General features: G+C 42.0%; 1 protein-coding gene across 6 annotated transcripts in view; it reads left to right on the top strand.

The window, feature by feature from the left end:
- SLC23A2 (solute carrier family 23 member 2) overlaps window positions 1-24,697 on the top strand; it is a 71,052-nt gene extending 46,355 nt beyond the window's left edge. For all 6 annotated transcript variants that reach the window (XM_035898915.1, XM_035898916.1, XM_035898920.1 and 3 more), the window contains 11 exons: window positions 4,747-4,835; window positions 6,312-6,382; window positions 7,532-7,713; window positions 10,719-10,839; window positions 11,568-11,724; window positions 13,295-13,442; window positions 14,025-14,130; window positions 17,115-17,244; window positions 17,412-17,549; window positions 18,678-18,773; window positions 19,346-24,697. In XM_035898915.1, the coding sequence (XP_035754808.1) occupies window positions 4,747-4,835; window positions 6,312-6,382; window positions 7,532-7,713; window positions 10,719-10,839; window positions 11,568-11,724; window positions 13,295-13,442; window positions 14,025-14,130; window positions 17,115-17,244; window positions 17,412-17,549; window positions 18,678-18,773; window positions 19,346-19,578 (1,471 nt within the window). In that variant the 3' untranslated portion in view covers window positions 19,579-24,697. The remainder of the gene's footprint in view (window positions 1-4,746; window positions 4,836-6,311; window positions 6,383-7,531; window positions 7,714-10,718; window positions 10,840-11,567; window positions 11,725-13,294; window positions 13,443-14,024; window positions 14,131-17,114; window positions 17,245-17,411; window positions 17,550-18,677; window positions 18,774-19,345) is intronic.
- Window positions 24,698-27,934: the final 3,237 nt, after the last annotated feature.

Raw genomic sequence — 27,934 nt, forward strand, 5'->3', positions numbered from 1 at the left:
GCCTGTGAGGAGGGGGGACCCGGGGGGGTTGGGCTCTGCTCCCAGGGAAGGGGCGATGGGACGAGGGGAAATGGCCTCAAGTTGTGCCGGGGGAGGTTTTTGCCCGAAAGGGTTATCAGGCACTGGAACAGGCTGCCCATGGAATTGGTGGAGTCCCCATCCCTGGGGGGATTTAAGAGATGTGTCAATGTGGTGCTTAGGGACATGGTTTAGTGGTGGACTTGTCAGCGTTAGGTTAACAGTTGGACTTGATGATCTTAAAGGTCTTTTCCAACCTAAATGATTCTATGATTCTGTTTCCAGGATACAGTTCAAGATCCAAGAGGTAGGTAGTCTATTTTCAGAGGATAAACATGAAACACAAGATAGCAGGTTAAATACAGGCCAGTTAGGGAAAGCTTTTGGAAAGCTGCTCTGAAAAAAAAGGTGGTTCTGAAATCAGAGAAGGCGTTCCGAGGGTAAGAAAATACAGCAGGGGCAGGGAGAGGGAATAAGGAGAGGGGAAATCCGTGAGGACAGAGATGGTAGAAGTGGTTTAGGGGGAAAGGAAAAACTCATACCGCTTGGTAAAGAGGAACTAATTTTGATATTTTTATTAGGTTCTTGACCGATACTGTATTCTGGCCAATATTTAGGTTGTTGTGATTAGTCCTACAGCAAATTGTGTGTTTGTTCCCATAAAGCGCTTGGCAATTTAAAAAGGTAGGGAAAAATGATGAGGGTAACTTTTTATTCTCTGAACTGAGTGCCTCTGGTACCTCTCGATACAGACAAATAATTTGGTTTTATTTGCTAGTTGCTCTGAGTTGCAGGTAATGATCCTTGCTTGAGTTGGGAAGAAACACGTATGCGTAGAGGGATGCCTGTACCTCTCCTTTGGTCTGCTCTCATTAGGAGGATGCAAGAGACCAATTCAGGTGTTAGCAAATCCTTGTAAAAATCTGGTGTTGGTAAGAAGAGGATGTTGTAAATTTTTACTGAGATGAAGATAAATCTGTTTTGAAAAAACTGTATTCTACAGTAAACACTGCAGATAATGTTCGACATGTTTACTTAAACTTTTGTTGACTCTGCCTGTGAGAACTGGGAATAGCTAAAACCTGCGGAGTTATTTCTGCATCTTCCTGAATAAACCAAGAGTGATAAGTAAAACCAGAAGAAAAGTGCATATTTTAAGTGTGCCCTCATATGGTTACTTGAATGATTCATGGGTCGTTTAGTTCAATTTAAGAACAATGTGAGCTGAAATCTTGCATTCCAATCAAAAATGGACAAACACCCCCCACATTTTTAAAGATTTATCTAAGAAACAGAATCTTGGGGTGGAAAAGTTGATCTCAGTAGGGTGCAGAAGGCAAGCCTATGGTAGATCTCTTGCAGTTGTAGATCAGCTTTTCATCTAAAAACTTTCCAAATATTTCAGGTTTTCCAATGTAATCTTTGGTTGCTATTTTAGTTAGCTTTAGTTAGCTTTCTTGCCTTTTTTTCCCTTGAGAAAAAGCCTTCCCTTTATTTTTTTTTTTTATTTTTTATTATTATGTCTTACTAAACTTACACAATCACTCCACTGTTTTGTATGAAAAGTTCATTCGGATGACAAAACAGCATACTGAAAATTGTTGAGAGAGAAAATTCTCTTTCCCCAATGTATTTTCTTTTAGTCAAGACTACCTGCAGTTAATAATTATATTTTCTGCCTGACTGGCTCTTTGTGCTCACAGGGTAGCTTGCCTTAGCCGTAATCATAAATTTTCAAGTACCTCATCTGAAAAGAGGCAGAGGAGCAGAGCTGTGCCCTTCGGTGTTTTGAATCTCTCTTTTAATGGGAGCGATGTATATTCTCCCCCTCCCCCCGCCCCCATCTTCTATTTGTGCTTTAAGTAGGGAAAAGAGGGACTGTTGACCCAGGCAGGAACTGGAAGATAAGGTCTTTTATTGTTCAGCGTTGAGCGTCTCCTCCATGGATTTACTGAAGTTTAAAACCTTCCAATTCTGTAAGAAGTGCAGAGTTGCAGATGGAGGTGACCTCAAAGGGGAGCTTGGTTCTCCTGTGCATCTTACCAGCTTGCTTCTTCTGCCTCAAATTTATCAGGAAAAGCTTTGTTTTTATCCTTCCTGAGACTTGCATCTCTTTGCACAACTAACGGTTGTCATATTTAGTTTTTTTTCCCTAACTAATTTTGGGCTCTTTATTGCTTACTATGGAGTGATTCTGGGCTCTTGCAGAAACCAGTGTGGTCCCGTCAGTTTGAAATGCTCTGTTAATTCTGTATAATCCCACCTCTGCCCTCTGTGGGGCTTTTTATACTTTTCAGTGGCTTCCACTTGAACATGTGTATAGACTGAAGATGCAATTGCATCTGGGTCTTAAAATAAGTGAACTTGTATTTAAGGAGAAAATTTCCGCGGTTGAATGTTTTATAACTCTTTAACATGTGATTCTGGTTTTATGTAAGGGTGGGAATGGGATATAGCAGCGACGCTCTCTGAATGAGATTTCAAAGTATTTATTGGCAAGTCTATCAACTGCAGAGTATTTCAGCAAATAAAGCCACTATGGTTTCAAAAGGTCAAATTCCATGGTTTAAAGGTCCTTAAAGATGGATTTAGCTCAATTATGAGGAGGAGTTGTGGTCAGTTCGGTACCCATACTAATTTTTGGAATTCAAGCTATTTATTGGCAAGGATTCAGAGTAATTAGTATGACTGAGACCATCAAATGCAGTTTTAATATACCTAAACGTTTTAGGTTTGTTGCTATGCCCATTGCTACATTGTCTGCATGACATTAAGGCATCAAGACGTTTCCAGATGACTTTAACTCCATAAAAACCTCTGTCTTCACAAAGGCTGATGCCAAAATTGAGAAACTTCGCAATTTAGACGTGAAATTAAGATGATACCCCAGTCATAAGCTGGTGGTACTTTACCCAGCTGGTAATGAATGCCTGGCTTAGCAATCGGAAAGGTATTTCGTAAGTCATGTTCCAAAACTGTTCTTCAGAAAGAGATTGATCATAGTTGGCTGAGTTTTGAGTAATAAGTTCAAAAAACAAAAGGACTTTTTCATTCTGCTTACTGAAAAAAAAAGCAATATTTTGAGCTTACTGGCCCTTTTGGTAAATATTCCAGGTTAACTGTCTCTCACGAAGGTTGAGCAGATGGCGAAGTGAGACGTACGAAGACCTTATTATGCAATATGTATGCAGAGTATTTTACGTGATAGAAAACTCATGGTCTGGACCTAAGTCTCAGTACAAGTGACTTCTCACTGGAGAATGTGCTTACAATGTGTATTTACAAAATCACTGGGGGACACACACACGACAGAGTACTGTGTAGGCGGGATAGAGGAGTAACAGCTTGTTACAGGTATTGCATATTTTGTCATGGGCACCAGCTTGCCCAGTTTGCTTAATGAACCTTGAAAAATAAGGTGAATCATTCACTCGTAGCTCCCGACCATTTCTTCACCAAAGATGAAGCTTTGATTTTTGCTTCAAGAAACTTAGAAGGAAATTGCATGCCAGTCAGGTGTGCTCAGATGGCTCATGTATTTTGTGAAGTTTGACTTTCTAATGCAGTTCTCAACATTTGCAGCAGGTGGGTCAGCTTTTGAGATTGCTCATGGCCCAAACTCCTTTCCAATGGTAGCTCAACTGTTCTAACTTCTTGCCTGTGAACTTTACAGCTACTGTTAGTAACACGCTTCTGGTTTGATCTTTTTTGTGTTAAGCATGTATAAGATTTTTTCCCCCCACAGGTTTTTGTTGGGGTTGTGGTTTTTTTTTCCTTCTTTATGCCTTTTATGATCTTTATCAGAATCTGCTACAGTTAGTTCTTTTTCCTTTACTGGTGTTTGCACTGGCATCGAGGCACTTCATTGCGGCCGTAAAACAGCTATAAACACGATGCAGTAACTAGAGCCGCATGAGCAATTAAGTGTCCCACGTGTTACAGTTCGAGATCTGCTGTTAAAGAGAATCTTATTACAATCCATTAATGACGGTATTTATAGAATAGTTCAAAGTGCATCTTCTCTTTAGTTAAGTAACATCTGGATATTTGTGATGTTATTCAAGCTACTGTTGATTCAATAAATACATAGTTGGTGCTGGTAGATGGTCTTTAGATCTTAAAACCTTTTGGGAAGTATAAACACCAATGCTAAGAATCTCATCTTGAAATTCTTGCGTTTGTTTTTGTTGTTGGTAGCCACCTGGAACATCTAATCAGCTCTTACCAACCTAATAGTTATTTACCCATACACTTAAAGATGAATGTGCAAATGACTCTACTTCAAGTCATGCAGAGGGAAGGTATTGAGCATGCAGACTGCGTGCTGCTCTATCAAAGAGCTTTTTTTAATGTGGCGGGACGGTAAAAGCTGCACGTTCAGCAGTCTGGCTGGTACTTGTATCAGAACATGCATCTCTATCCTTGTGCTGCTGAGTCAAAACCTGAAATCAAAGTCTGGTACCTGCGTGCTGGCATCCGGTAATTATGTTATAGGCATTGCATTAATAAGGTCATGCATGTAGTGTCTTCTGTTAGGTCCTTGGTTTGTGAAGTCTTAGTATTTCTATGCCAGTTCTTTTTCCTAAGAAATTGTCATATTTAATGTTTTTAATAACCCTCAATAAAGGATGGTTTTGAGGATGAGTAACCACCTAACTGCAATTGATATCCTGACACAGGACCGTAACACCGAGAAATGTCAGCATCTCATCTTTCCCTTTCCACCAGGTTACCCTTGTTTCAAGCGAGTGCTTTTGCATTCCTAGCACCTGCTAGAGCAATACTCTCCCTGGAGAAGTGGAAATGTAATAATACAGGTAATTGCCATTTATGCTTGTTCAGGTTTAAGTGACAAGTGACCCAGATCACATACAGTGCAACTGCCATACTTTTTGATGTGGAAACTGGAAGTAATGAGTAGGGAATAGGAAAAATTCTCTCCTTTAACAATGTTAAAACTTTGTGTCTTGGAAAAAGATTCCTAAAAATGCCCTTGTGGAATTCGGGGGGGGGGGGGTTATATAAAAAATGTTGACAAAAGAAATCTAACAGTAGCATAAAACAATTCTTTTGTTAACAATGTAGAGAAAGGCAGAAGGATTCCTTAAATATTTCTTTCCGGTATTTAGAAATATTAAGTCCAATCAAGTCCTTTCAGTTGAGTAGCAGTAAGTTTGAGCAATGTTCAGCATCACCTCAAGACCAGTATTTTTACCTGTTTGACTCATACCTGAGAGGTGTTGCAGAGCTTGGCAATGTTTGGATGTTCATTTTACCTTTTTCTTCTCTAACTTCATCATCCTGAAAGGTTTTGAATTTATTTCGAGTAAAACTGGTTGGGTAGGGGGCTTTTTCTTTAACTCAGGTCAGAAAACTGAAGTGGAAATAGCTCTGGCAGTTTTCTTTTCAGTGGGGTGTGGTTATTCAGTAATAAGGCTGTGGGCAGTGCAAGACAGCAGCACAGAGAAGCAGGTTGCTTGCTTCTAACTGCAGTTCTTCTCAGGGGTCCTTTTGATTCTCTAATCATTTATATTATTTATGTGTTCATACATCTCTTTTGATTCACTTAACGACCATCTAATTCGTTTTCCTGATGTTTTTCTATAGAAAACTTTGCTTTGAGCATTCGCATTTTCTCACTGGGGTGACTTGGATTTGGCCACTGGGAAATAGCACGTGGGTTTCAGTGCCCAAGACGTAAAGGCAAACTATGGTGTGCTTCGGTAGCGCTAGCTGCGTTGGGTATTTCCGTGCACCAAAATGTAGCAGTATCCTAATGCACACCATGTTGAAAGAAAATACTGTCTGATAGCCTTGGATGGCAAAGCCATTTTTCCACTACTGCAGCTTTTCAGAAAGAGCCTTTGCTGCATCTTGCTCTTGAACCTTTTAACCTTCAAAAGGTGTCAGATGGGGTTGTTACCACGGGTCAATTCATCATTCAGTGAGTGACCTAAATTGGCGCACAACAAACGTTGGAGCACTTGATTCCTAGTGTGCAGTGGAGTAATTCTCCACTCATCCATTTATTGGAGTGGGAAAAGAATCCCTAATTGACCTTTCTTTCTGAAAGTTACAATTTTTTTCCACTTTGGTACAGTGGGTAAGATTAGTGGTTAGCTCTTGGGGAATGCAAGCATGGTATTACTTGATTTGTAGCATTGCAGAACTTCTATTCTGTGTAAATCAAGGCTCACTTGTCAGACACAGCTTAAGGAGAGATTTATTTTGTGTTAAATGATGGCAAAGTGGCTGAGGAATAAATACCTGTGTGTTTTTCTTCTTTTTGTAAGATATAACAGTTACAAATGGAACGACAGAACTGCTTCACACTGAGCACATCTGGTATCCCAGAATACGAGAGGTAATGTAGGAGTAGCCTTTAGCTGTTGATCTGTCCGATTCCAGTTAAGTTTCTCACCTAACCATCTGTGTGTTCTCGTCTTTAAGTTGGTAATTTCTTCTTTCACTGCGATTTCATTTGAAAATATCCCTTTAACCCGTTTCATGGAAGTCTTCATCTTTTCAACTTGTTCATTGCTGGACAGCAAATTCAAGGAGTTAGTTACCACATTCCAAAAGACGCGCAGTAAAATGCACAAGCAGGACGAATACTCTTCTTGTAACACTTTGCGATTTATGCTCACTGGTAGCAGTTCAGCTGCTACCAGACCACTGCCTGCTGTCGCTCTGTTCAGTAGGCTGTCCCGTGGAAGGTAAATATGCAGTTAGCAAATCTGTTCATCCCGAGGTGTCTTAAGTTGGAGACTATTCTGATAAGACGCTGATTTCCCCGAGAGACTTGCTGAAATATATCCAACTCCTTCGCCACTCGCAGCACTGCAGTCTGAACTTCATCATGCTCTGCAGAGCCCAGGATGAGGGTTGTGCCCAGGCATCACACTAGAGTGGTAGATAGCGTAGTCCAAATTAAGGCGTGTGTCATGGAATTTATCTCCCATCCCGTTGCTTTGGGCTGCAAACTTTTTCTTAATTAAAAACAACCCCTCTCTCTTCCCCATGTTCAAACCATAGCTACATCCTGCCAAGAGCCCTGCAGCCAAGAGGGCTGACAGTCTCCTGAGACCACAACGCTGCTCTATACCAGCTTCTAAGGAGCACTTGTGAACAATGCAGCATACACTCTGCCCCTAGGAGCTAGGAGCATCACCTCCGTGGCGCCACCAACCCTTGCCGGTTCGATCTGAGAGCTTAAAGGTTAGCCTGGAACCCAGGTCTCCTGTCTGACAGTGTGATGTGCTATCCACACAACTACCAGACTGGCCCACTGGTCTGTTGAGTAATAGTTTTGTGGAGAAAACCATAAGTGTTATGCTTAAGCAATAAGTCACTTAAACATAATGAGCTGTTTTATGACGAAAAATTTGCTGAGTTCTTCTGTGTCACTGAATTCTTTTAACTGCAGTTTGTAATCCAGAGCAGAAAAAGAAATGTTTGGGGGTTGCTTTTAAGATTTGACTGAACTGTCTCTTTGCCCTTCTTGTGTGTTCAGATCCAAGGTGCTATTATCATGTCCTCCTTGATAGAAGTGGTGATCGGTTTGCTTGGCCTTCCTGGCGCCCTGTTGCGATACATCGGACCTCTGACCATCACGCCAACTGTTGCTCTCATCGGCCTCTCCGGTTTCCAAGCTGCTGGAGAAAGAGCAGGCAAACACTGGGGTATCGCTATGTTGTAAGTACTCCTGGGTGTTCCTGGCTTAGGCCAGGGGGAGCCCAGTTGGTAAGTTGTCATGCAGGAATTTTGAAGCGCCGGGGAAAACCCAGAGTCTGCTCGGCTGCCGAAGGTAGCATTGCAGTGCTCCCAGCACGGAGAAATCCTGTATGCAGGAATGTGACAGGTCTGGATAGGGTCAGCTGGTAATTGGGGAATAAGGACAGCGGCAACTACCTTTCAGCCGTTGTCCTTTCCTTCCTCCCCTTGAACTCAAGAAGGGGAGGAAGGAAAGGACAACAGCTGAAAGCAAGGTGTGGAGAACAGAGAATTTTATAAAACAATCATTGGTCTGGGAGCCATGGGCTGGATGTAATTCAGTGCTGTGGGAAAGATGATTTAGCAAAACACCAGAGAGATTAGTGAACGACTTATATTTCTATTCTTATGGTGCTGTTGTGTATGTTTCTTATTCTGCAAAGGCGAGCAAATGACACTGGTAGTAGTGGTCCATTTGTCATTATTACTGGTTTGCTTATCTATTACCAAGAGACATTTGTATGACGACAGAGAGCGTGTTTTTCCGTGAATGCCATCAGTCGATGAGGTGTAAGTAGACAGATCTCAGTTTAGTAGATAAAAAGGCTTTTAGAGTGACTTTCAGGGCACGATGTGTTTGCTTCTGTAGGCATAGATGCCAGGGAAATTAAAGAATTGAGATAAGCGGTATGGAAGGGAATAACTGAGAAAAATGAGATGAAGAGAAGACAAAAGCTTCCTGTGAGATGCTGTGGATAACCAGCCAAATAAGGATGGAAACTGCATTTTAGGGAGAAGGAAATTGGCTGAAGCAGTTGCTATATGCAATGTATAGCGACCAACTTTGTGCTGGCTCTGGAAGCGGAAGGAATGACTTGATGAGATCAGATTCAGACCTGACTGATCTGTTTGCACAGTACTTTGAACATGTGAAGTATTCTGTAAGTGCAGCTTATGATTAAAAGGGCTGTTTAATTCTCTTTTATCTTGGATGTTAACATCATGAATATTTTTGTAATTCTATTATGTTAAGCAGCTGACCCAAAGGAACGTTTTATTTTCCTGTAAAACAAATTCTGTGCAGGTTGGGTCTAGCGTTAAATCAATCAAGTAGACCTTTGGTGAATTGGACATAGAAACGTTTAATTAAAGTTGACATTTTGCAGATGGAAAAAAAAATAAATCAATTTAGGAACAGGATTTAAATATTACCCAGTCAATAAGTATTTCTGGCTTCTGCCACGCAAAAATGTGCACTAGATTGTTGAAAATAACTCCATAGCCAACTAGATTGTTGAAAATAACTCCGTGGCCATCTAGAGCCACTCAGAAATAACTTGATCTCTACAAGATGTGGCACTTGAAATTGTCTTGCCTGTTCTGAGGGGATAACAATGCTGTATCGCTGTCTAGCACAGCAGAATAATACCTGTGTAAGAGCTGTTATCCTCTCTTAGCTGCAGATGCTGTTTGACAAGACTTCCAGTTTCCCAAACGCTTTCTGACCTTGCTTGTTCTGCAGGTGCCAGGCTGAAATAACGTAGTCCATAAAACGCATCGCATCGTGATCTGTAAAACGGGAAATTCTTCCTGAATTGGTCTTTGCCTGTATATCTGGCGAATAAAAGTGTTTCTTTGGGCATTTAAAGGTTTGGTACTATTTTACAGATGGCAGTAAGCCCCCCCTGCCATATAGCCAATAGAATATTATTTAACAATAATGCATTATTACATTATTTACAACTCTGTATGAAATAAATCAAAATACGAAGCCACTGTCCTTCGAGCGTGACAGGATAGCTGCTGTTAGGGAGCGGAGCCCATCTTTCCATAATGGCTTTTGGGAGAGATGCCAAAATGTTTCCTGACGCAAGGGAAAGGTGCCTTTATCGTTCGACTCTGGTGGGGGTAAAGGCTATAAATGACACCCTTCTTATGCAGAGCTCTTTGTTCCCGGAGATGGAGGGAGAATAAAGCTCTGTTTTGTTTCTTACAGGCTGAAACTGATCTTGGACAGAAAAGGGAGGGAAGCTTAAAATCCGCTTCTTTTTTTTTTTTTTTTTTTTTTTTTTTTTTTTTTTTTTTAACTCAACTGGCAAAAACATAATCTCAGATTTCAGAAAAGCCTTTGCTTCTTCAGACAGCTTGACTCTTTGTGTAGCCTTTTCGTAGCAAAACTGGTCTTGGTTATTACAGAATTGAGCAACCTGCCCTGGCTTTTTACTTTTCATTGCAGAGGATACTTATTTTAGCTGCAGAGTTGAATTAATTTTTAACATCTAGAGGAGCTTAGCGGTTTTGACAAGGGGGGAAGATGCGTAATACTTGAGGCATCTAAAAACGGTAACAAACTGGGTTACTGGGGAACTGCAATTGAATGGAATCTTGGTCTTGGGGGCTCTATTCTGCTCGATTTACAGCTGTTTAGTAAAAGATGCATATACAGAAAAATTGGGAATCTTCAGAATTTCAGAATTCCCCATGATGGAGTTCTTTCAAGTGCTTTGGAGTTTCATTCAAATGATGAAATGCAAAAATTACTGTATACTGGCCTCCGGTTTTCCTGTTTCTTCCCATTTGCTAGCAGCAACCTTTGTGCTTCATGTGCAGAGCAGACCTGGACGCACGGATAGTTAAGGGTTTGAGTGGAAAAGAAGGCAGCAGCGCAGCGTAGCTCTCTGCTAACGGCTCCTTAGCTCTGAAGATCTCATTCTAGTCTGGTTCATTTTCCTGGTTTCATTTACCTGTTTGCTGCTGGCTGTTGTTGCAGCATGTTAGAATACAAATTAATGTTGGTTTGGCTTTTGTGGAATAATAATTTATTTAAAATATATTCTCTTCTGATGCTTTGCCTTGTGCTAAATTTAAAATACACATTTATGTTCTGTGTCAGAAGAGCCTGAAGAGGTTTGTGCTGAGAAGGATTTGTAGCATATCGGCGCTAATGACATGTCTCTTGTCCCTCCCTCCTCCTCCTTTTTTCTCAGGACTATTTTCCTAGTACTGTTGTTTTCTCAGTATGCCAGAAATGTCAAATTTCCCTTACCCATTTACAAATCCAAGAAAGGATGGACAGCATACAGGCTGCAACTTTTCAAGATGTTCCCTGTAAGTAGCTGAACTCGTTCTTCAGTTGGCAAAAAAAAAAAACCAACACCCTAATTTGTGTTTTAGGGTTGGAGGTTTTTTTTCTTGGTTTTGATTTTTCTTAATAATACAGTAGATCACAAAGGTGAGATAAAAGCTTAAATGGGCTTACGGGAAACTTAATGAAATGGCTTATTTGCCACAGGAAATAGTCTCATATTGTAGTCTTGCCAGATCCCATTCTGGTATCCATATCTGATGAAGAGTCATCATGGTGATGAAGATCATTGGAGGGGAGGGGGTAGAGAAGAAGGTGTGTTTATGCATGCAGTGAAAACCTAAACTGAGCCCTCCAAAAAGGGATGGCGAGATCATTATCTTCTAGTTTGGTGAAAGCAATACTCCATTCCCCCATGTGAAAGACTTCTTTTTATTTCTCTGGTAAAATTGAGACTAATTCACTGGTTTGTTTAAGTGCCCATTTGGAGACTTTCCCATTTGTTAGGGGAGAGAAGAGGCTTGCTCTAATTCTAAAGCTTTTGTAACAGCACCTTCGTTAGGGGCCAGGGGGTGGGGGGAAACACCTAACGGATCTATTACAGGTGTAACTGCCTGTTGAGGCTTAAAATACCACTTAAGATCACACTTGGATATGTGTAATAGATATTCTGTGCAGGAACTGTTTGCTGTTGATGATCATTGCCAATGATAGTTTATTTCAAACAGCTTTTTTTTCTCCTCTTCCACAGATTATTTTAGCTATTTTGGTGTCGTGGTTGCTTTGCTTCATCTTCACTGTGACAGACGTCTTTCCCCCTGACAGTTCCAAGTACGGCTTCTACGCTCGCACGGATGCCCGACGAGGAGTGCTGTTGGTAGCTCCATGGTTCAAGGTTCCTTATCCTTGTAAGTATGTCTGGTTTTAGGGGCTGTTTTTCTAATAATATGCCTGTGAGTATCATTTCTGTTGGTTTCAGAAGCATTTCTCAGTACTCTGTTCTGATGCACTTCACCGTGCACTGACCTAAAGACAGTGTAGGTGGGGCTGATGGGGTTTTTTTTCTTGTTTTCTTCTTTAATTTGATACCTTAACATCTCACCCAAGAATGACTGAGTCTCTGAAACTTGAATTTGTAGAAGGCACTTGCAGGGTTTATCTAGGTAACTCTTGACTTCTAATAACATAGTGTGACTGTATATATAACCTGGATTTTCAGGGAATGGTTGTTTTATCTGTACTTGTGATACTGTGGTCAGCTGCTGTTAATGTTCTACAACAATTAGGATGGGTTATTGCAACTCCTGGAGAGCTACTGAAGTCATTGATTCTCGTTGTCTAAAGAATCAGTAGTGTGCAGAGTTTTTCCCAGCTTAATCCACGTCCCTGCCCTAAACAGACCGATTTTTTTGAATTAGCACAATTCTTTAACAGCCGCACAAAAATGTCCTGACTGGCAGAAGTGGCGTTGGAATCGGACCGATGGGCAAGTCGGAGAATGCCGGTCAATGCTTATCAAAGGACAAGAAAGTATTTACAAGAGAACACAAAACACTTTACATGACGTCTTGGATGTTTGTTTTCTTTTGCTGGCCACCTCTAAGTTTAAAGCTGTCGAAGGCTGTTTCTTACAGCATGAGATAGATCTGCGCAACTGGTTCACCCTTCTGCTGCTCAGAAATTAATGGGGTAATAATAGAATAATATTCTACTAGAATAGAATAATAGAAATTGTTAGGAATACCACTATGTTGTAATGAGGCAGCTTCGTTGTGGTTTTCCATATGCTTTGGTTCTGATTAGTTCTTAAAAGAAACCACTTCTAAAGCGGTACTTGCAAGATGTATAAAAGAAGCTTTTGGGAAAGAAGAAAAGGAAGACTTCTCCACCCTGATTAGACCTTTCTTATTTCTGAAGCCTTGTTCATTCACATTTGTGTGACTTAAAGTTCCTTTTGTTGCGAGAGGCTCATCTATTTCAAAGAGATAAAAGCATCGAGGCGATTGCTGTGGAAAACCTGCCAAGCTTTTCTACAGGCTTAAATTAATCTCATTTTCTCGTCTACCAAAATTTGGAATTGGAAGGTGTGTGCGCGATGATCATAGCTGGTTGTTGGCCGTTCTTTTCGGTAGACTAAACTTGTAACCAAAGACCGAGTTTTCAGAGCAATAATAATTAAGTGGCATTCGCCTCACTGATCAGAATTGTTTTTTCACAAGCACTAGTTCAAATTCCTTCCTTCTGAACAGGAGGAATTTTTTGGTGGGGTCTAGGGTTCTTTTGGGTTTTTTCCAAGCATGATCAAAGCAGTTGGCTAGGCGGTTTTTCCTTTGCTCCTTTCATCTACTTGAACTTGCCAGACTGTGTTACTGTGAAGGGAGTTTGCTGATTCCATTAAAGATGAATAAATTGCTCTGTGTTTTGATATCTAAATTGTTTTCTGTGGCATGAGAGATTTCAGTTTTCTTTTCTTCACAGTTCAGTGGGGACTGCCAACAATTTCAGCCGCTGGAGTAATAGGAATGCTTAGCGCAGTTGTTGCTAGCATTATTGAATCCATAGGAGATTACTATGCCTGTGCCAGGTTGTCTTGCGCTCCTCCTCCACCTATTCATGCGATAAACAGGTATGTCAAAAAAAGAAATATTTTTCAGTGTCTTAAGCTACAGGGGTTTTTTCTTTCTTTTTTTTTTTTTTTTTTCTTGGGATAAGACAGGAATGTGTTCTGAGTTTAAATGTTACAATTTGGCCAAACACAAGGGCCAAGGATCTTATATTTAAGATGCAACTGTCATGCGGAATTATTTTGTTGCAAATATAGCACTGGAAACCTAGTCCTATTCATGCTGGAGTCCGTGGAAATAAATAGTATGGGTTTTGTAGGGACAGAATTCTGGATCGGTTCTGGAATCAGGGTAGCCTGTCAAATTCACCTGAAATGCAATTTTAGAAATAAAGAGCAGCTCTAAGTTTGACTTGAATTATTTTGTGATTTCCTCAGTTTAAGAACGTGGGTATCTAAGACATGGAAAACAGAACTCAGGTTGGTTTTCCAGGTGTGTTGGAGCTTGAAGCATGCATTATAATAATTCATGTGGGACAGATGCCTTAACAGGCCTCCACATGGCATGCGGTCATACAGCACCATCTGAAGGGAGTCTATGCTAATACAAGTTTGACTTTTTGGTTTTCTGCTTGTGATTTACAGAGGGATTTTTATTGAGGGTCTCTCCTGTGTTCTGGATGGGGTATTTGGGACTGGGAATGGATCCACTTCTTCCAGCCCTAACATTGGTGTCTTGGGCATCACAAAGGTACGTGCTTTACCTTGAATGCTCAGTGACTTGAGTATTTCATCTCCTCTGGTAGATGCCTTATGCCGTTTTCATTTTTCACAGTGTGATCCTCTTCTAAAAAACCACACTCCATAGTACTTAACTTGTCTGTACTAGCCACTGTCTAATGGAAATGCATTCTAGATAAGGACCCCCAAAATCTTACTTGTATTCGGAGTAAAGGGCAGTTAGAAAAGCTACATAAAGCAGATGATGCTAAATAAGCTATCCCTTTGAAAACCAAAAAGGCATTCCAGGGCTCTAGGGTGTTTTGAATTGAGGCATAACCATTGTAAACTGCATAGAAATTGGTACTCCTCTGGATGTCTTGGCTCTGAAAGCATCGCTAGAGAGCTGACTATTTTTAATGTCTCACTTGAACACTTAATGAATTGCAACTTGAGGTCCTTGGGCCTTATCTACGTCTGTACTAGGACGTTACGCTGACACAGCTAGAACAGGAGCTGCAGTCAAGGTAACTTTAAAGTTAAATGTACCCTAAATATTTGTTGTCATCATGATAGGTTTTTAAGGCACTGAGCATGCTTAGGGGATTACATATTTTTTGGGGGTGTTACTCAGCAAAATATATAAGCACTTGAGGAATTCCTTTGTTCACATGTGGAACTGGATGTGTGCTTGAATGCCTTGCCGAACTGGGAGACCTTGGACTGCAGATAGATTTGCTTGATATTGTTAATTTAACCTTGTTAAGACATACCAACAAAATTGGTAAGAGTAATTTATGTTGTAAATACGTACATCTTGTTGCGTATTTCGCTTGGAAGCTATAAATCTCCTTCATGCGTACAAGATAGAAAATGTACGCTCTCCACTTACAATAACTCATCCCTCTGACTTAATCCAATATAGATGATGAATTTATCTTCAGCCATTTTTTTTTCTGCACAAAGGATGATTCTGTTCGGTTTTAGGGTGGAATATAAATACTAATAGCACCATCTGCTGTCTGTACAAGTCTTCCATTCAGTTGCTGATGGAAATTTCCTAGAAGAATTTTTGGTTAGAAAAATCCTTAAAGAGAAGTTTATTCTGTTCTGCTTCCTTTCTGTTGTTACTTCATGGGAGTTGATATGAATTAACAGCACTTTTTTTATTAACAGTCCACAGAAATGAGTGTACATTTTGCTTTGGAACAGCAAAAAATGAATGTTCAACTGGCAGCTGTTACAGAGAACAGAGTTAACTACAGTTAGGTCTGTTGAGAGCGCGTGATGGAAGAGTGAATATGCCTTACCCAGAATGGCGCAGCTGGATGGCTGCGCTCCAGTGTTTTGTCTTGTTTTCCTGTCTGCATACTCATTCCTAAAAACCTAGGAGTTTTTCAACTTCAATTTATATCACAGTAGATTTTTGGCATGTAGATACTCTGCTGTTTATTTGGGAGAAGAAATCTTTCGTGCTCCGGAGTAAAGACTACATAGTCCTGGTGATCCAAGCGCAACATTGGAAAAGGCATTTACCTCCCTTGAAATCAGTTTATGATTACGCTTAGAATTTAAATGTGAGGCTTCAACTGGATGGAAATACTGCAAAATCTTTGAGCTAGTCTGTGAGCGAGTTGATGAGAGGAGAATCAATTAAATCTAATTAATTGGGGCAAAAGTATAGGCAGGTTATGCCATAATGTTGGTGATGAAATGGATACTCCAGTAAGGCACTAGGTACCATATCATGTACTCCAAAATAATCACATAAAGTGTGTGTACGAGTGCCTGGGAATAAATATCTAGTTTGAGCTAAATGCTGACCAGGATGCTTTCAGTAGCTTTCAAAAGGAGCTTAATTTGTTTGCCTTAGAGTGATCAAGCATTTGCCTAAATAAACGTTGCTGTCGTGTGGGTTTTTTAAAGAATCTGCTTATTTCATGCAGGAAGATAATTTTAGAGCAAGATGTTGATGGTCTTAAGGAAATTATTATCTTTATAAAAAATAGAGAAAGGTACAGGCTAGCTTCTGTTGTAACTCCTAGTGACCACCCTAATTTACTGGTCTGGCTTCTGTTTGAAGGTGAACACATCTCACCTAACAGTTAAGCAGTGAAGAATATGGGGGAAAGAAGTCCTGTTACCCTAAACGTGCCTACTGTATCTTTTTTTCCTCATTTTGCTCATCTAGCTCAGTCACATGTGATTAACAAATTAATATCCACCTCTCTTTGAAGCTTAACCCTCTGTAACAGGACACCCACAAAGGGCTTTGCTAGACACCACCTTACCAGCGTAACGGGGTTTTTTGTACCCCGTGCGCCTGTTATGCAAGTATAACACTATTAAAATATTGAATGTTCAGCTTTATCAACTACCACTGCGACACAGTGCCAGAGAAATACTGCCCTGAAGTTTGAATGCTTAAAATAAAAATGGGAAGGAAGTGCAGGCACTTGGTTTCATGGTGTTAGCACAGCCATAATTTGCATATGGAGTGAATTCGGTTCAGATCTCAGAGGGATGTTATAAAGTCAGTTGATAATCTGTCTAGAAAGCCTGCATCTCCTTCAAGTAAACTGCATGGTAGGTAACTAATACATATATTCTTGTGTAAAAGGGCAGCAACACGTGGATTTTAATCTTTTTTTTTCATTTGCATTACAGTTGATCTGTTTGCCATCTCTCCTGGTTATGGTCTATTTGATTTCTTTACTGTAGATAGGACCACACCACATTTTATGGTTATTGTGGCTGTAGCACTTACGCAGACTTAATGTTTAAGAAAACAAAATCAAAGTTAGGTTAGAATTGGAGTGCAGCCATGTTACAGCTGAGCCCTCCAAGACATTTGTAAAGGCTCTGCAGCCTCTGTTTTAACACCACAAAAAACCACACATGGAAGCTTGAAAAGAGGTCTTAAATGCAAAAGAGAATAACAAAATAAAATGCAAGGCATGAAGTTGGACTAAATCCGGACTTTTTCCAGTGTCCTTGCCTTTTTGTCTCCCGCAGGTCGGAAGTCGCAGGGTTATTCAGTACGGGGCAGCCTTCATGCTCTTGCTTGGGATGGTCGGCAAGTTCAGCGCGCTCTTTGCATCGCTGCCTGACCCTGTGCTTGGGGCCCTCTTCTGCACTCTCTTCGGTAACGTATGGGGTTTTGCTCCTCTTTGTGCCCTGTGTGGCTGTATTTTTTTACTCTGGTGCTGTGTTTATATGCATGTTGCTATCTTTTTTCTTTTTTCTTTTTTTTTTTTTTCTTTTGAAGGAAAAAGCATTATAAAAGCTGAGACTTGTTTTATTTTTATTTAGGGATGATTACAGCCGTGGGTCTGTCTAACCTCCAGTTCATAGATTTAAATTCTTCACGTAACCTGTTTGTACTTGGATTTTCCATTTTCTTTGGACTTGTCCTTCCGAGCTATCTCAAACAAAATCCACTGGTGACAGGTATGTGTTTCTGCTCATTTGCATGACGCATACTTTTACCTTGTACTCATATGCAAAGTACATACAAGTACAAAGTAATGTAAAGGGTAAACAAGAGAAAAAAAAACCCAAGTATTGTGGAGACAGTAAAAGCTATAGGTAAGACAGATATGTTCAGAGGAGAATTAATCAAGATGTTGAGACCCGAATTGAACGTTTCAGTGGGATACATCTGAAGTTGTCCTGCTTTCTCAGGGTACAATTGTAGAGCAGTGGAAGGAGGCGATTGCCAGTTGGACTGGAAGAAAGACTAAAAGGGTGAATCCAAGTTGTAAATGATGTTAAAAGACCAAGGAGAAACACCAAGGTAGAGCACGGAAGCTAGGAATTTGTTGTGGGTTTTGAAATTTTTTATCACTGCAAACTTGTTCTGAATCTGAATTTTAATGAATTTGGTTTCGGACTGTTAGCCATATATAGTTTTGGTGAATTCATGGAGAAGGTTTTCTATATTAATACTACTCAGTAGTGGTCATGGCAGTGTGTGTCATCAAAGGAATGCTCTACAGGAATACCTAACTTGATTTTTTTTCTTTACAAAGGAAAGATTAACTAACTGGTTTTATAGCTATCGCTTCAGAACCAGATTTAAGAGCGTATCTAACCCACTGAGTTGTTCAGAAAAGTAGATCATTCAAGCAGAGTTACGTGGTGATGCCTTAAAACAATGTTCTGTGAATTGGTACTATTAAGTCTTGCCCTTTTAAAAAGTCAGGGTTTATAAAAGGAATTCTTTCAGTCCACATGATTTTACACTATGGATGTTTCTCTTTGTAGTTTTCTATTTAGTTTAAATTAAGCAGTTGTGTCTGCAGTAGAAACTCAAATGGCAATGCGTGACATTTTTATAAGCAACTGAAAGTTCGTGGAGTTGCGTTTTGGGAAAGAAGGGGTCCCTGTGGTTTGCTACATTAGCTGAAGGTTCTTCTGCATCTATTCCCACGTGGGTTTAAGAGTCCTATGTGTCCTAAATTCCTCAGTGAACTCAATAGCAAGTTTTCCCAGTTGACAGGCGTGTTCAATCAGTAGGATGTGTATGTGTACGATAAAAATTCAAATCCTTAATATTTTTTTTCCCTGTTCTTCTAGGAATAGCGGGCATTGATCAAGTATTAAACGTTCTTCTCACTACAGCTATGTTTGTTGGTGGCTGCGTTGCATTTATTTTGGATAATACCATTCCAGGTCAGCACGTGAACTTGTCATTTTATCTCAAATAAGAACTGCCTTTCTGAATAAAGGTAGCACAGCGTTTCATAGAGGCAGGAGATGAGGAAGAGTTTACTGCTGGTGTTGTTGACTTCTCTAACACCTAGAGCAGACTGCTTAACACCTGCGTGCCTCAGTTTCCTTGAGAACGCTTTGAATCTTTTTCAAGCTATAGTCTCCATCCTATTAAACATACAAAATAGCTGATAAAAATCAAACCACAGTAGTCTTCTCCCGGAGACAGAGTCAAAATATTTTAAGATCCAAAGTTGCTTCCGTTCATTTAAGAGCAAAAATTTGCCTCAACTTCCAGTTACAAAATAAAACAGATAATAGCCGTTTCCAATAAACATTTTTTTTCCCCTCTTCCTGCCTCTTTGAGGAGTCTGAAAGATCTTTCCAGTGCTTTGCTGGACGTGGTGTCTGAGACTCGGGGTGTTCTTTCTTCTCTTAACCTTTACTATATATATATGTGTCTGTTTGCATAAAGATATTCATGTATATATATATATATTTTTTTTTTCCTTTTTTTTTAATTTGACTTCTAGGAAGCCCTGAAGAAAGGGGAATACGAAAATGGAAGAAGGGGGTTGGTAAAGGAAGCAAGTCACTGGATGGCATGGAAACATATGATTTGCCTTTTGGCATGAACTTTATTAAAAAATACAGGTGTTTCAGCTTCCTGCCCATCAGCCCTACCTTTGTGGGTTACACATGGAAAGGCTTCAGGAAAAGCAGTAACTGCAGGAGTTCAGACGAAGACTCAGAAGCTACAGTATAGCCTTAGTTGAAATGATATTATCTAGTTGTAGTAAAAGATGTATTTGCAGTTTCTTGCTGATTAAGAAGCATTAAAATATATGTTTTGTATATCTGCATTTAAATTCTGGAACCAGAGCTGAGACGGATTTAACAAAAAAAAAAAAAAAAAAAAAAAAAAAAAAAAGCTTTCCTGTTGTGGGTGGTGGTAGCCAGATCTAGTGTCTCTGGGTCAAATTCACAAATGCTCCCCAGTTTGATTTTCAAAAGCTATAGGTACCTGTGCATCTAAGTCTGTTTATTTTAAATGGGGCTTAGGTTCCGCAAGTACGTAGGTGCTATTGAAAAATGTTCACTTTTATGATTATTTTATTTAAGTCGTTGACGCTGGCATTTTTGGCGCGTTCATTGCTGGCAATGTTAGTTACGCCAGAAAATTTGAATCCTGTGAGAAGGTGGGGGAGGGAAAAAAATTTCCTTCTAGTCATGTCAAATCTTCAGATACATTGTTCTCTACTCACTGATTTGCACATTCCATATTTTCAGCCCCCTGGAAACCAGACTTAGCAAATCATGAGAGTATTTTTTTTGACTTACCGATAGTTCAAGTCAGGTGTCCTGTGTTAAGACAGAAAGTTTCTGTAATAACTTTGCCGTCGAAAGCTATGACCGACTTCTGATAACTTAGTGCTGTGGAAGGAACCACTCATTTTGTGTCAGTTCACGTTTTTAAAGGTTGCCTTTTCTGCCTGGCATTAAACCACCCAATTCCAGCATCCAGGCGCAGATTTTCTTTAGAGGGATGCACGTAGCTTCAGTTTTACAGAGGTGGGAAACTTTTAATTTCCAAATGGGACCTGGTAACAGTTTTTACAGTGCAACGCCTGTACCCAGCAAGACATTGGCAGAAAAAAAATGCTAATTTGTTGCCTAAGCCATTAACATCTGTATACACACAGCTTTTCCTGCAAGGAAAGCCAGGCGGTCAAAACACCGCCAGCATTCGGTCAAAACGCTGCCGGCCTTTGCTGGTTTGGATCCGTGCAGAATTTTCTTGGTCTGATATCGAGAGCTGCTGCTGCCTACGAGCAGCTTACGTCTCATTGCCTCTTCTTCTTCTCTCTTTGTGGGGCTTCTGCAAAAGCTCGTTACTGCTCCAGAGGTGATCTTGAACGGCAGAGACACTACATTTGATGTCCTCATCCGCTGGATGGTTTAACGGGTATTGGGTCCGATCAGGGCACCATTCAGATTTTTTTTTTTTTTTTTTTTTTTTTTTTTTCCCTGGAATAGTCTCAGCTCTGATGTTATGTGGGTGTTCATGCTCATCATGCATTCATAATTAAAAGTTTTATTCATGTTTAATGTTCTTACTATTGCAAGTTAGTTTTAGACTTCAGTGTGGCCCCAAAAGCATTTTTAAGCTGTGGAGATCATCAGGGAAATGTAGTGTAATGTAATTTCAAGGCCAGTATGCTCTACGGTGCTTGCGTTTTGTATTCCTGGAAAAAACATTGACAGTAGATCCTGTAATTCACTAATATATTTATCAAAGTTTGACTACTGGACAGGAGCGCAGGAACTCTGTTTTCTCTGAGTTTACTTCCAGGTGAATTTGTTCTTGGTTATTGAAGCATGGAAGGGTTGGGGTGGGGAGGGCAAGGAAAGAGCTTAACGGATCAGTACTGAATAGTGTAGAGTCGGAATGATTCCATTGATAGCGTTCTCAGCATGCCATGGCTGTTTCCAGAAACTATTTTATACCGCTTTTTTTCCATAACAAAGCATGTATTTGTTCCTGCTTCAGGGAACTTTCAGTAGTTTGCAGTCTTGGTGTCAATTGGACTATCTCGAAAGCTGGTCGGAAGAGTTACTGTGTAGTAGACAAGGTTAGTTTGCCTGTGAAACAAAGTAATTTTTGTCCTTTTTACCATTTGTTAAATTTTTCCTCTTCAGGTAGTTAGGCGTTATATTTCCACATCCACTTGCAGATAGTTTGAGTGCGGAGACCTCTACTCAGTGGCACAAAGCTTCCAAATTTCCCAACTTTATGTGCAACCAAAGACATGGGGGAGATAAATAGATAGATATATATATATAAGGAAAAAAAAAAACCAGCCACCTGTGTATGGTGGCTGTAATGATGTAAAATGCCAAAGGTGGTTATCTTGTAAACGATGAGAAAGGAAGGCAAGAGGGGTTTTTTTTTAAAAATAATTTTAAATAAATTGGTGCCACCTCGGAAATACAGAAATGTCGAGTCCAGCAATGCTGCTGGGTGCGGAGCGCGGCAGTGCCACATGTGTCCCGAGGCTTTGCTAACTTCTCCCCCCAAATGTTCTCTTGATAACTTCAATGCTTACGCAGTCAAGAGACGAGGCGATGAGAAACAGCATTTGTCTTCTCTCCCCTTTGGCTGAAGTAACGCTGTGCGTGTTCTGTACTGCCTTCACTTGAGAATTGCCAAGACGCTTCAGTCAGGTCACAAGGCAGTCAATCCAAGGATATTTTTTTTTCTTCTCCCTGGAGCAGAACACCACTCCTTCCTCGCAGCTGTTGAACGGGTGAAGTCCGATGACTCTGTTTAAGTGTTGGGTTTAATTCTTTCCGTGACTTTGGGTCCTACCGTGCCCATTCTGTTGCCTGGCCGAGAGAAGCGCGGTAGCATTCAGCCGGCATGTTTGCTTTTCTAAGCCACTTAACCTTGGTTAACACTAAAATAAGTAGTTGTAGCGAGCAGTCGTTTTTGTAACCAAATCTGTATACGTAACAACTCTATCCATCGTATTACGAGCACGAGTGGTTAACGATGAGCCTCGGTTTTGCAAAGGCGATCCGCTGAAGCACCTGTAATGCGTAGCGAGGGGTTAGGATGGAGTCATTGGCAATACCTTGCTGCTGCACCCGGGATATTGCTGTTACAGCGTGCGTCTCCCCAGGGCTGAGAGGTGAGCAAAGGACGCAGGTGCCTTGGAAAGAGAAGCTTCCCTTTCCCTTTCCAGAGCGTCCGAAACCATCCCGGAGCCGCCACTCGAAGAAGATGGCGTTGGTTTTCTTTGCGAGGGAAATAACTCGGAATCGTCCCCGGTTTTGTGCAGTTGCGGCGGGGCGATTGTGGACCTTAAAATCTTTTCTACACGGGGGTTTTTAGTGGCTGTGGTGAAATGCCCTGGCCGGGGGATGCACGGTGCGCAGCCGGGGCTGCCGTGCAGATGCGTCGCAGAGCATTAACGTGTGGTTTGGAAAAGTGTTTAAGCTTCCCGTTTGCCGGTGACGTCCAGGCTTTGATGCGTAAGGGTGGCTGGGTGTAGAAATCTGACTGTAAACGCAATACTGTATTTTTTTTCTCTGTATGTTACTGCCTGCCTTTCAGACGGTGAAACTAAACAAAACCACGTAGGGAAGACGACACCCGAGAGGCGAGTTAAGAGGCGATGAGATGTTTCAACCAAACTTTTAAGACGGAAGGGCAAATATTCATGGTAGAAATCTCATTTTGTCATATCAAGGATGGTATCAGTGTATGCAAAACAAAATAACTTGGAACTTTTGTAATTGATATTCTATTGTATTATTATTTTTTTTTAGGTTAAATTAAGAATTCTTGCTAACATGTTGAAACACGTTTTCTAAAGCAAATACTTGCAAATTATACCTATAGAAATTTAGGTTTCATAGCTAACAGCTATGACTGATTAATGTTGTCATATTAGAGCGCGTTGGCGGAGGAACCGAATCAGGTACCTCGCTCAGAAAGTTCAAACTTTAAACCCAGAATTTGCTTTATGCCTTTTCGTACTGACTTTTAAATATGGCAACTTGGTTTGTACATGAATATTGCAGTATTTTATTTCCATATATTAAAAATAACATTTCCGCTCAGGACAACGATCGCCGTTTTCCTGGGAGGGAGTGGTATGATTGTCATGACAATGTCATGTGATGGTAGAATTTCTTCATTGACGAATCTATAGTAGTTGTGTATACTTTATTTACCCATGTTTATGTTCCTACCAAAAACTAAAGGGTTTCTTTATTGTTCATCTCCCTACTGAGATCTCGGTACTCCCGATGCAGAGGTGGCGCTTGCAGACTGCAATCCTCAGTACTATTTATACCACCAGGAGCGTTAGTGGGTGCGAGCGGTCATTTATAGCATCGCATCCTTCATAAAAAGCGGCGGAAACCGCATCGTTTGTGGTATAAGCAGCACTCCAGGCACACATGGGTTACAACAGCCGGCTTCTAATGGTTTGAGCGAGCCGCTGGATGCTTACACGCAACCTAAACCAACCCGTGCTTAACGTAATTTGTGTGTCGATGTAGAAAATGCATGTGTGACAGACCAGCACAACCTACGGGGTTTCTTTTACGTGGCCTTTGTAAACCAAAAGCGACTTTTTTTGTCTTTTTTTTTTTTTTAATTTTATTTTAAGGGGGGGGGGAGCGGCGAGTCACTCATTTTTTTGCAGAAAATGTCCCGCTTTGGTGCATGTCTCTTAGTATTTCTCAAGGCTGACGGCCTTTTTGGCCGTGGGACGACAGGTACTCTGCGCTCTCGTGTTCCTGCAGCCGCGATAGGGCATTGCAGTATTGGAGGAGGCCACGAGTTCGCCCGGTGTTTCGCTTCTGCCCATGAGTCCGTACAGCTTCGTGCTGGGCTGCTTTTAAGTATTGGGGATCCGTGTTCAGAGCCATCCAAAATATTCCTGTCTAGTTCTGAGTTGACTGTGACCGTGCGTTGTCATCCGTACATATTGATATGAGAGAGGTATTTAGATTTGCCTTGTGTACTATCTGGCATCGACTACATCTTTCCAGGTAAATCATCTTGCTGCCAGTCCAAATTATCGTACTTTTGTCTGTTTATAACAACCTTTGGCGTAACAAACTATTGACTGTTCTTAGGCAGTGGGGATAAATATTATTTTTTTTCATGACTTTTTGTGACTGACTTTGGCTGTAAAACCTTTTCGTTAAACAGCAAGAGGTGGTTTGTGTTTTTTTTTGTTTGTTTCGTTTTGGGGGGGTTTGTTTTGTTTTGTTCCGAGATGTGTAATTCTTTTATGGAGGTTATTTTTTATTTCGTATTTTTTTTCTAACATTGCTTCATTAAACAATTAAATATTTAAAAATGTAATATTTGGACCAGATGTTGTGAATAATAGTAGATAAAGCTATTTTATTCTGTATTTTTAAAGCTGTTCAGTATAAATAAACGCGGGCATAGATGCAACTTGGCAGTGTGGTGTTACGCTTCATTTTAAGCATCCCCTTTGAAGCAGGATCGGTGTTTGGGGAACCCAGGTGATGGGAAGACCAAGCATCTCTTGTAGCAAGTGCCACCCAAAAATACAACCCCCAGGTGCCTTCCTGACCCTTCCAGCTCTCGCCCACAGCTCGGACCATGGAGGTGCATTAAATTTCCTTGGTTTATTTGGAAGAGGCCGTGCTTGCTGTCTGTATATCTTTATTTGCTGTCTGTCCCTGCTTTCGGTTGGGGCATCTCCGAGATCCGCCCCGAGGAGCTGCCGGCTGCGGCGTGGGGACTCCGTGCCCCTCTCCCCTCGCAGCTCCCAACCTCTTGGGCGGCCACGGGGCAGCAAAATTCCCCGTAAAAGCAATTGCACGCTCAGCACCGATGTGCTGCTGGGCAATGTCCATGCAGCAAAACTTACGCAATTAATTTCCTAATTAAAATAAAAGGCCAACCTGCAAGTTCTCTTGGTCACTTCCACTGAGCAGAGGCTTTGGTTACTCTGTGCGGTTAAGAACACGAGCAGCAAGAGTTACCAGCAGAGAAATAACCTCTGGTTTAGGGTAAAGCCTTGGAACTGGGAATTTGTCTAAATCCTGGCCCTCCCTTTGGCAATCAGTAGCCAAAGCAAAGCCTCCAGGGCCCCGTGTCAGGGCTGCTGCGTGCCCAGAGGCACCCAAGTGCCTTAACTTAGGTGTAGCCCACCGCGACTCATCCAAAAAAGTCAGATGGGAAGAAAAAGGCAAAAAATGACTAAATCGGCAGCGAGAGGGGGTGAAAGTAGATCTGGTATCAAAGCTGGAGGAGCAGCTGTTTGACCAGGGCTCATCTTCCCTGAGCCAGGCTGGGTTTGGGTCCATGATGAGACCGGCTCTGAACTTAATCCTGATTAATCCTTTGTGCTCCAGGGTCAGAGCTCTGGAAATCATTGAGTTTTCTCCTTGTGTCTTGCCCGAATCAAAACGCAGCATCAGCTGCGTCGACCCAGTAAGAAGGGCTTTACCCCAGGCAGAATCTCAAAACCAGAGGATTTTCAGAAAGACACAAACATCCTCAAACGGGGCCAGTGACCGTGTTTCGAAGGAACGCGTTATTCGGTATGAGCGAACGCCTTCCCCAGGGCCACGTCTCTTCCCATCTGGCTCCCGGAGGCTGCGTAACGGCTGACAGATGCTCCTGGGCTAACGTGTACCCACATGCGCAACGTTGCTTGGTATTTGCTGACAATCAGCTTGGGGGGTCTTAACGTTGAAATAACAGTAAGCTGCCAGAGGGGAAATACTTGAATTTTGGAGAATTTTGGAGCTGGTGCTTTGTGCTTGGGTCTGACTGCGGTCCTGGACCTCCAGGCTCAGCTATAGTCAGCTATGGGAGCGGAAATGGAAGTAAATCCATCAAAGCCAACGATTTAAAAGCTGTCAACCACATTCCCTCGGTGGCATTTAGCACAGAAACGCCGATTTAACCTGCAAAACAGGTGCCGTAACATCCCTGTGTGGCAAAACGCAGGCTTGGACCTCAGAGCATCCTTTTCCTGGGAGATGTTTGGCAGCCGCGAGGGATGCTCGAGCTCACAGGAGCTGGCGGGGCCACATCGGGGCAGAAGTTTTGGGTTCCTTCTGTGTGGGCTTGGTTCCTCTTGGGTTCGTGCTCACGGCTGCAGTGCGGGTAAGGAGGAGCCGGCAGCCTGCCCTGGCCTCACAGCTTGCAGGAACAGGTAAAATCCTTGATTTGGTAAATAAATGCCTTGATCCAGGCTCAATCCCTCCCAACCCACCGAGCAGGATGTTGCAAAATGAGGATTTAGCCCAAATCCTGCAACCGAGTTCCTCTTTGTGCTCGCGCAGGCGCCCACAGCAAACCCCTCTATTTTTTTTTTCTTTTTTTTTTTTTCTGTTCCCTTTTGCTCCGACTGCATCCGCCCCACAGGCTGGCAGGGATGGTAGAAGCTGGAATATAAATACTAACCCCCCTCCCCGCTCGCTTTTGCCGAGTCAGTGTTTCCCCAAGCCAGATGGCTACGCCTGAACTTCTCATATTTTACATACAAATAAAAAAATAAAAAGAAAAGAGAAAAAAAAAGGGGGGGGGGCTGATTACAATCCGTGGTTGTAAAGATTTCCTTGTTTTGCTAAACCAGCTGGTTAGATTATTTCTTTGGTTTTGTTTTTTGGGGTTTTCTTTTCTTTTTTTTTTTCCCCTCCATGTGGGCTGTTTCTAGGCAAATTCCTCAAAAAGAAAAAAAAAAAGCCCTGGAGAAGCCACAAAGCACTGGGAAAGGTCAGGAGCAGACAAAGGCAGAGGGGACGTGGCCGCACGCTGCTGCTCTTCTGGAATACTTAATAACTCTGCACTCCACCAAAGCCTCCCCACAGCGCCACGGGGTGCACGGGCAGGATGGGACCCACAGCCTGGGAGCGGAGGCTGGAGGCTGAGTGCTGTTTCGGAGGAAGCCGTGACCCCCAAGCTGCAACATCTGCTTCCAGGCAGATTTTTTTTTTTTTTCCCTTATTTATTTCCTCTTCAATCCCCATCTCGGGGGCGGTTTTGGATCCGGACGGGATCCCACGGCCGTTGTTGGGAACCGCTCGCTGCCAGCGCACGGCCCTGTTGCACCGTCCCGAAGGCAGAAGAGCAAAGTGCGATGCCTGCATGGCTCTGGCGCTGAATATCACAGGGTTTGGGGCGTTTTACGGCAGAAATAATCACTTCGGCCTGTGTGATGCAGCCTGCAAGGCTCCCTCTGGGAATCCTGCATGGAGCTGGAGCTGATCCTAAGAGGATTTCCAGGCTGGTTGTGTGGGATGGGGCAGCCTTTGCGATCCTGGTCCTGGCACCGGGGCTGGGGCATCCTTTGGGATTCTGGTCCTGGGGTGCAACCTGGGTGCCAGAAACAGGGTGTCCTTTGGGAACCCAGTCCCAGAGCCTGCACCAGGGCGTTGTGCTGGAGCATCCTTTGGGATCCCGCTCCCGGTGGGTACCACCCGGCTGCCCCAACCTCCGGGGGATCCCCAGTCCTGGCACCCGCTAAGGGGTTTCCCTTGGCCTCCCGCTGCCGGGGTGACCCTGGGTGCCGGCGAGGGGTGTCTCCCGGGATTTTAGAAGCGATACCCCGGAGCGT

Source organism: Egretta garzetta, unplaced genomic scaffold (genome assembly GCF_000687185.1).
Source record: "Egretta garzetta isolate BGI_Z169 unplaced genomic scaffold, ASM68718v1 scaffold238, whole genome shotgun sequence".
NCBI lineage: Eukaryota > Metazoa > Chordata > Aves > Pelecaniformes > Ardeidae > Egretta > Egretta garzetta.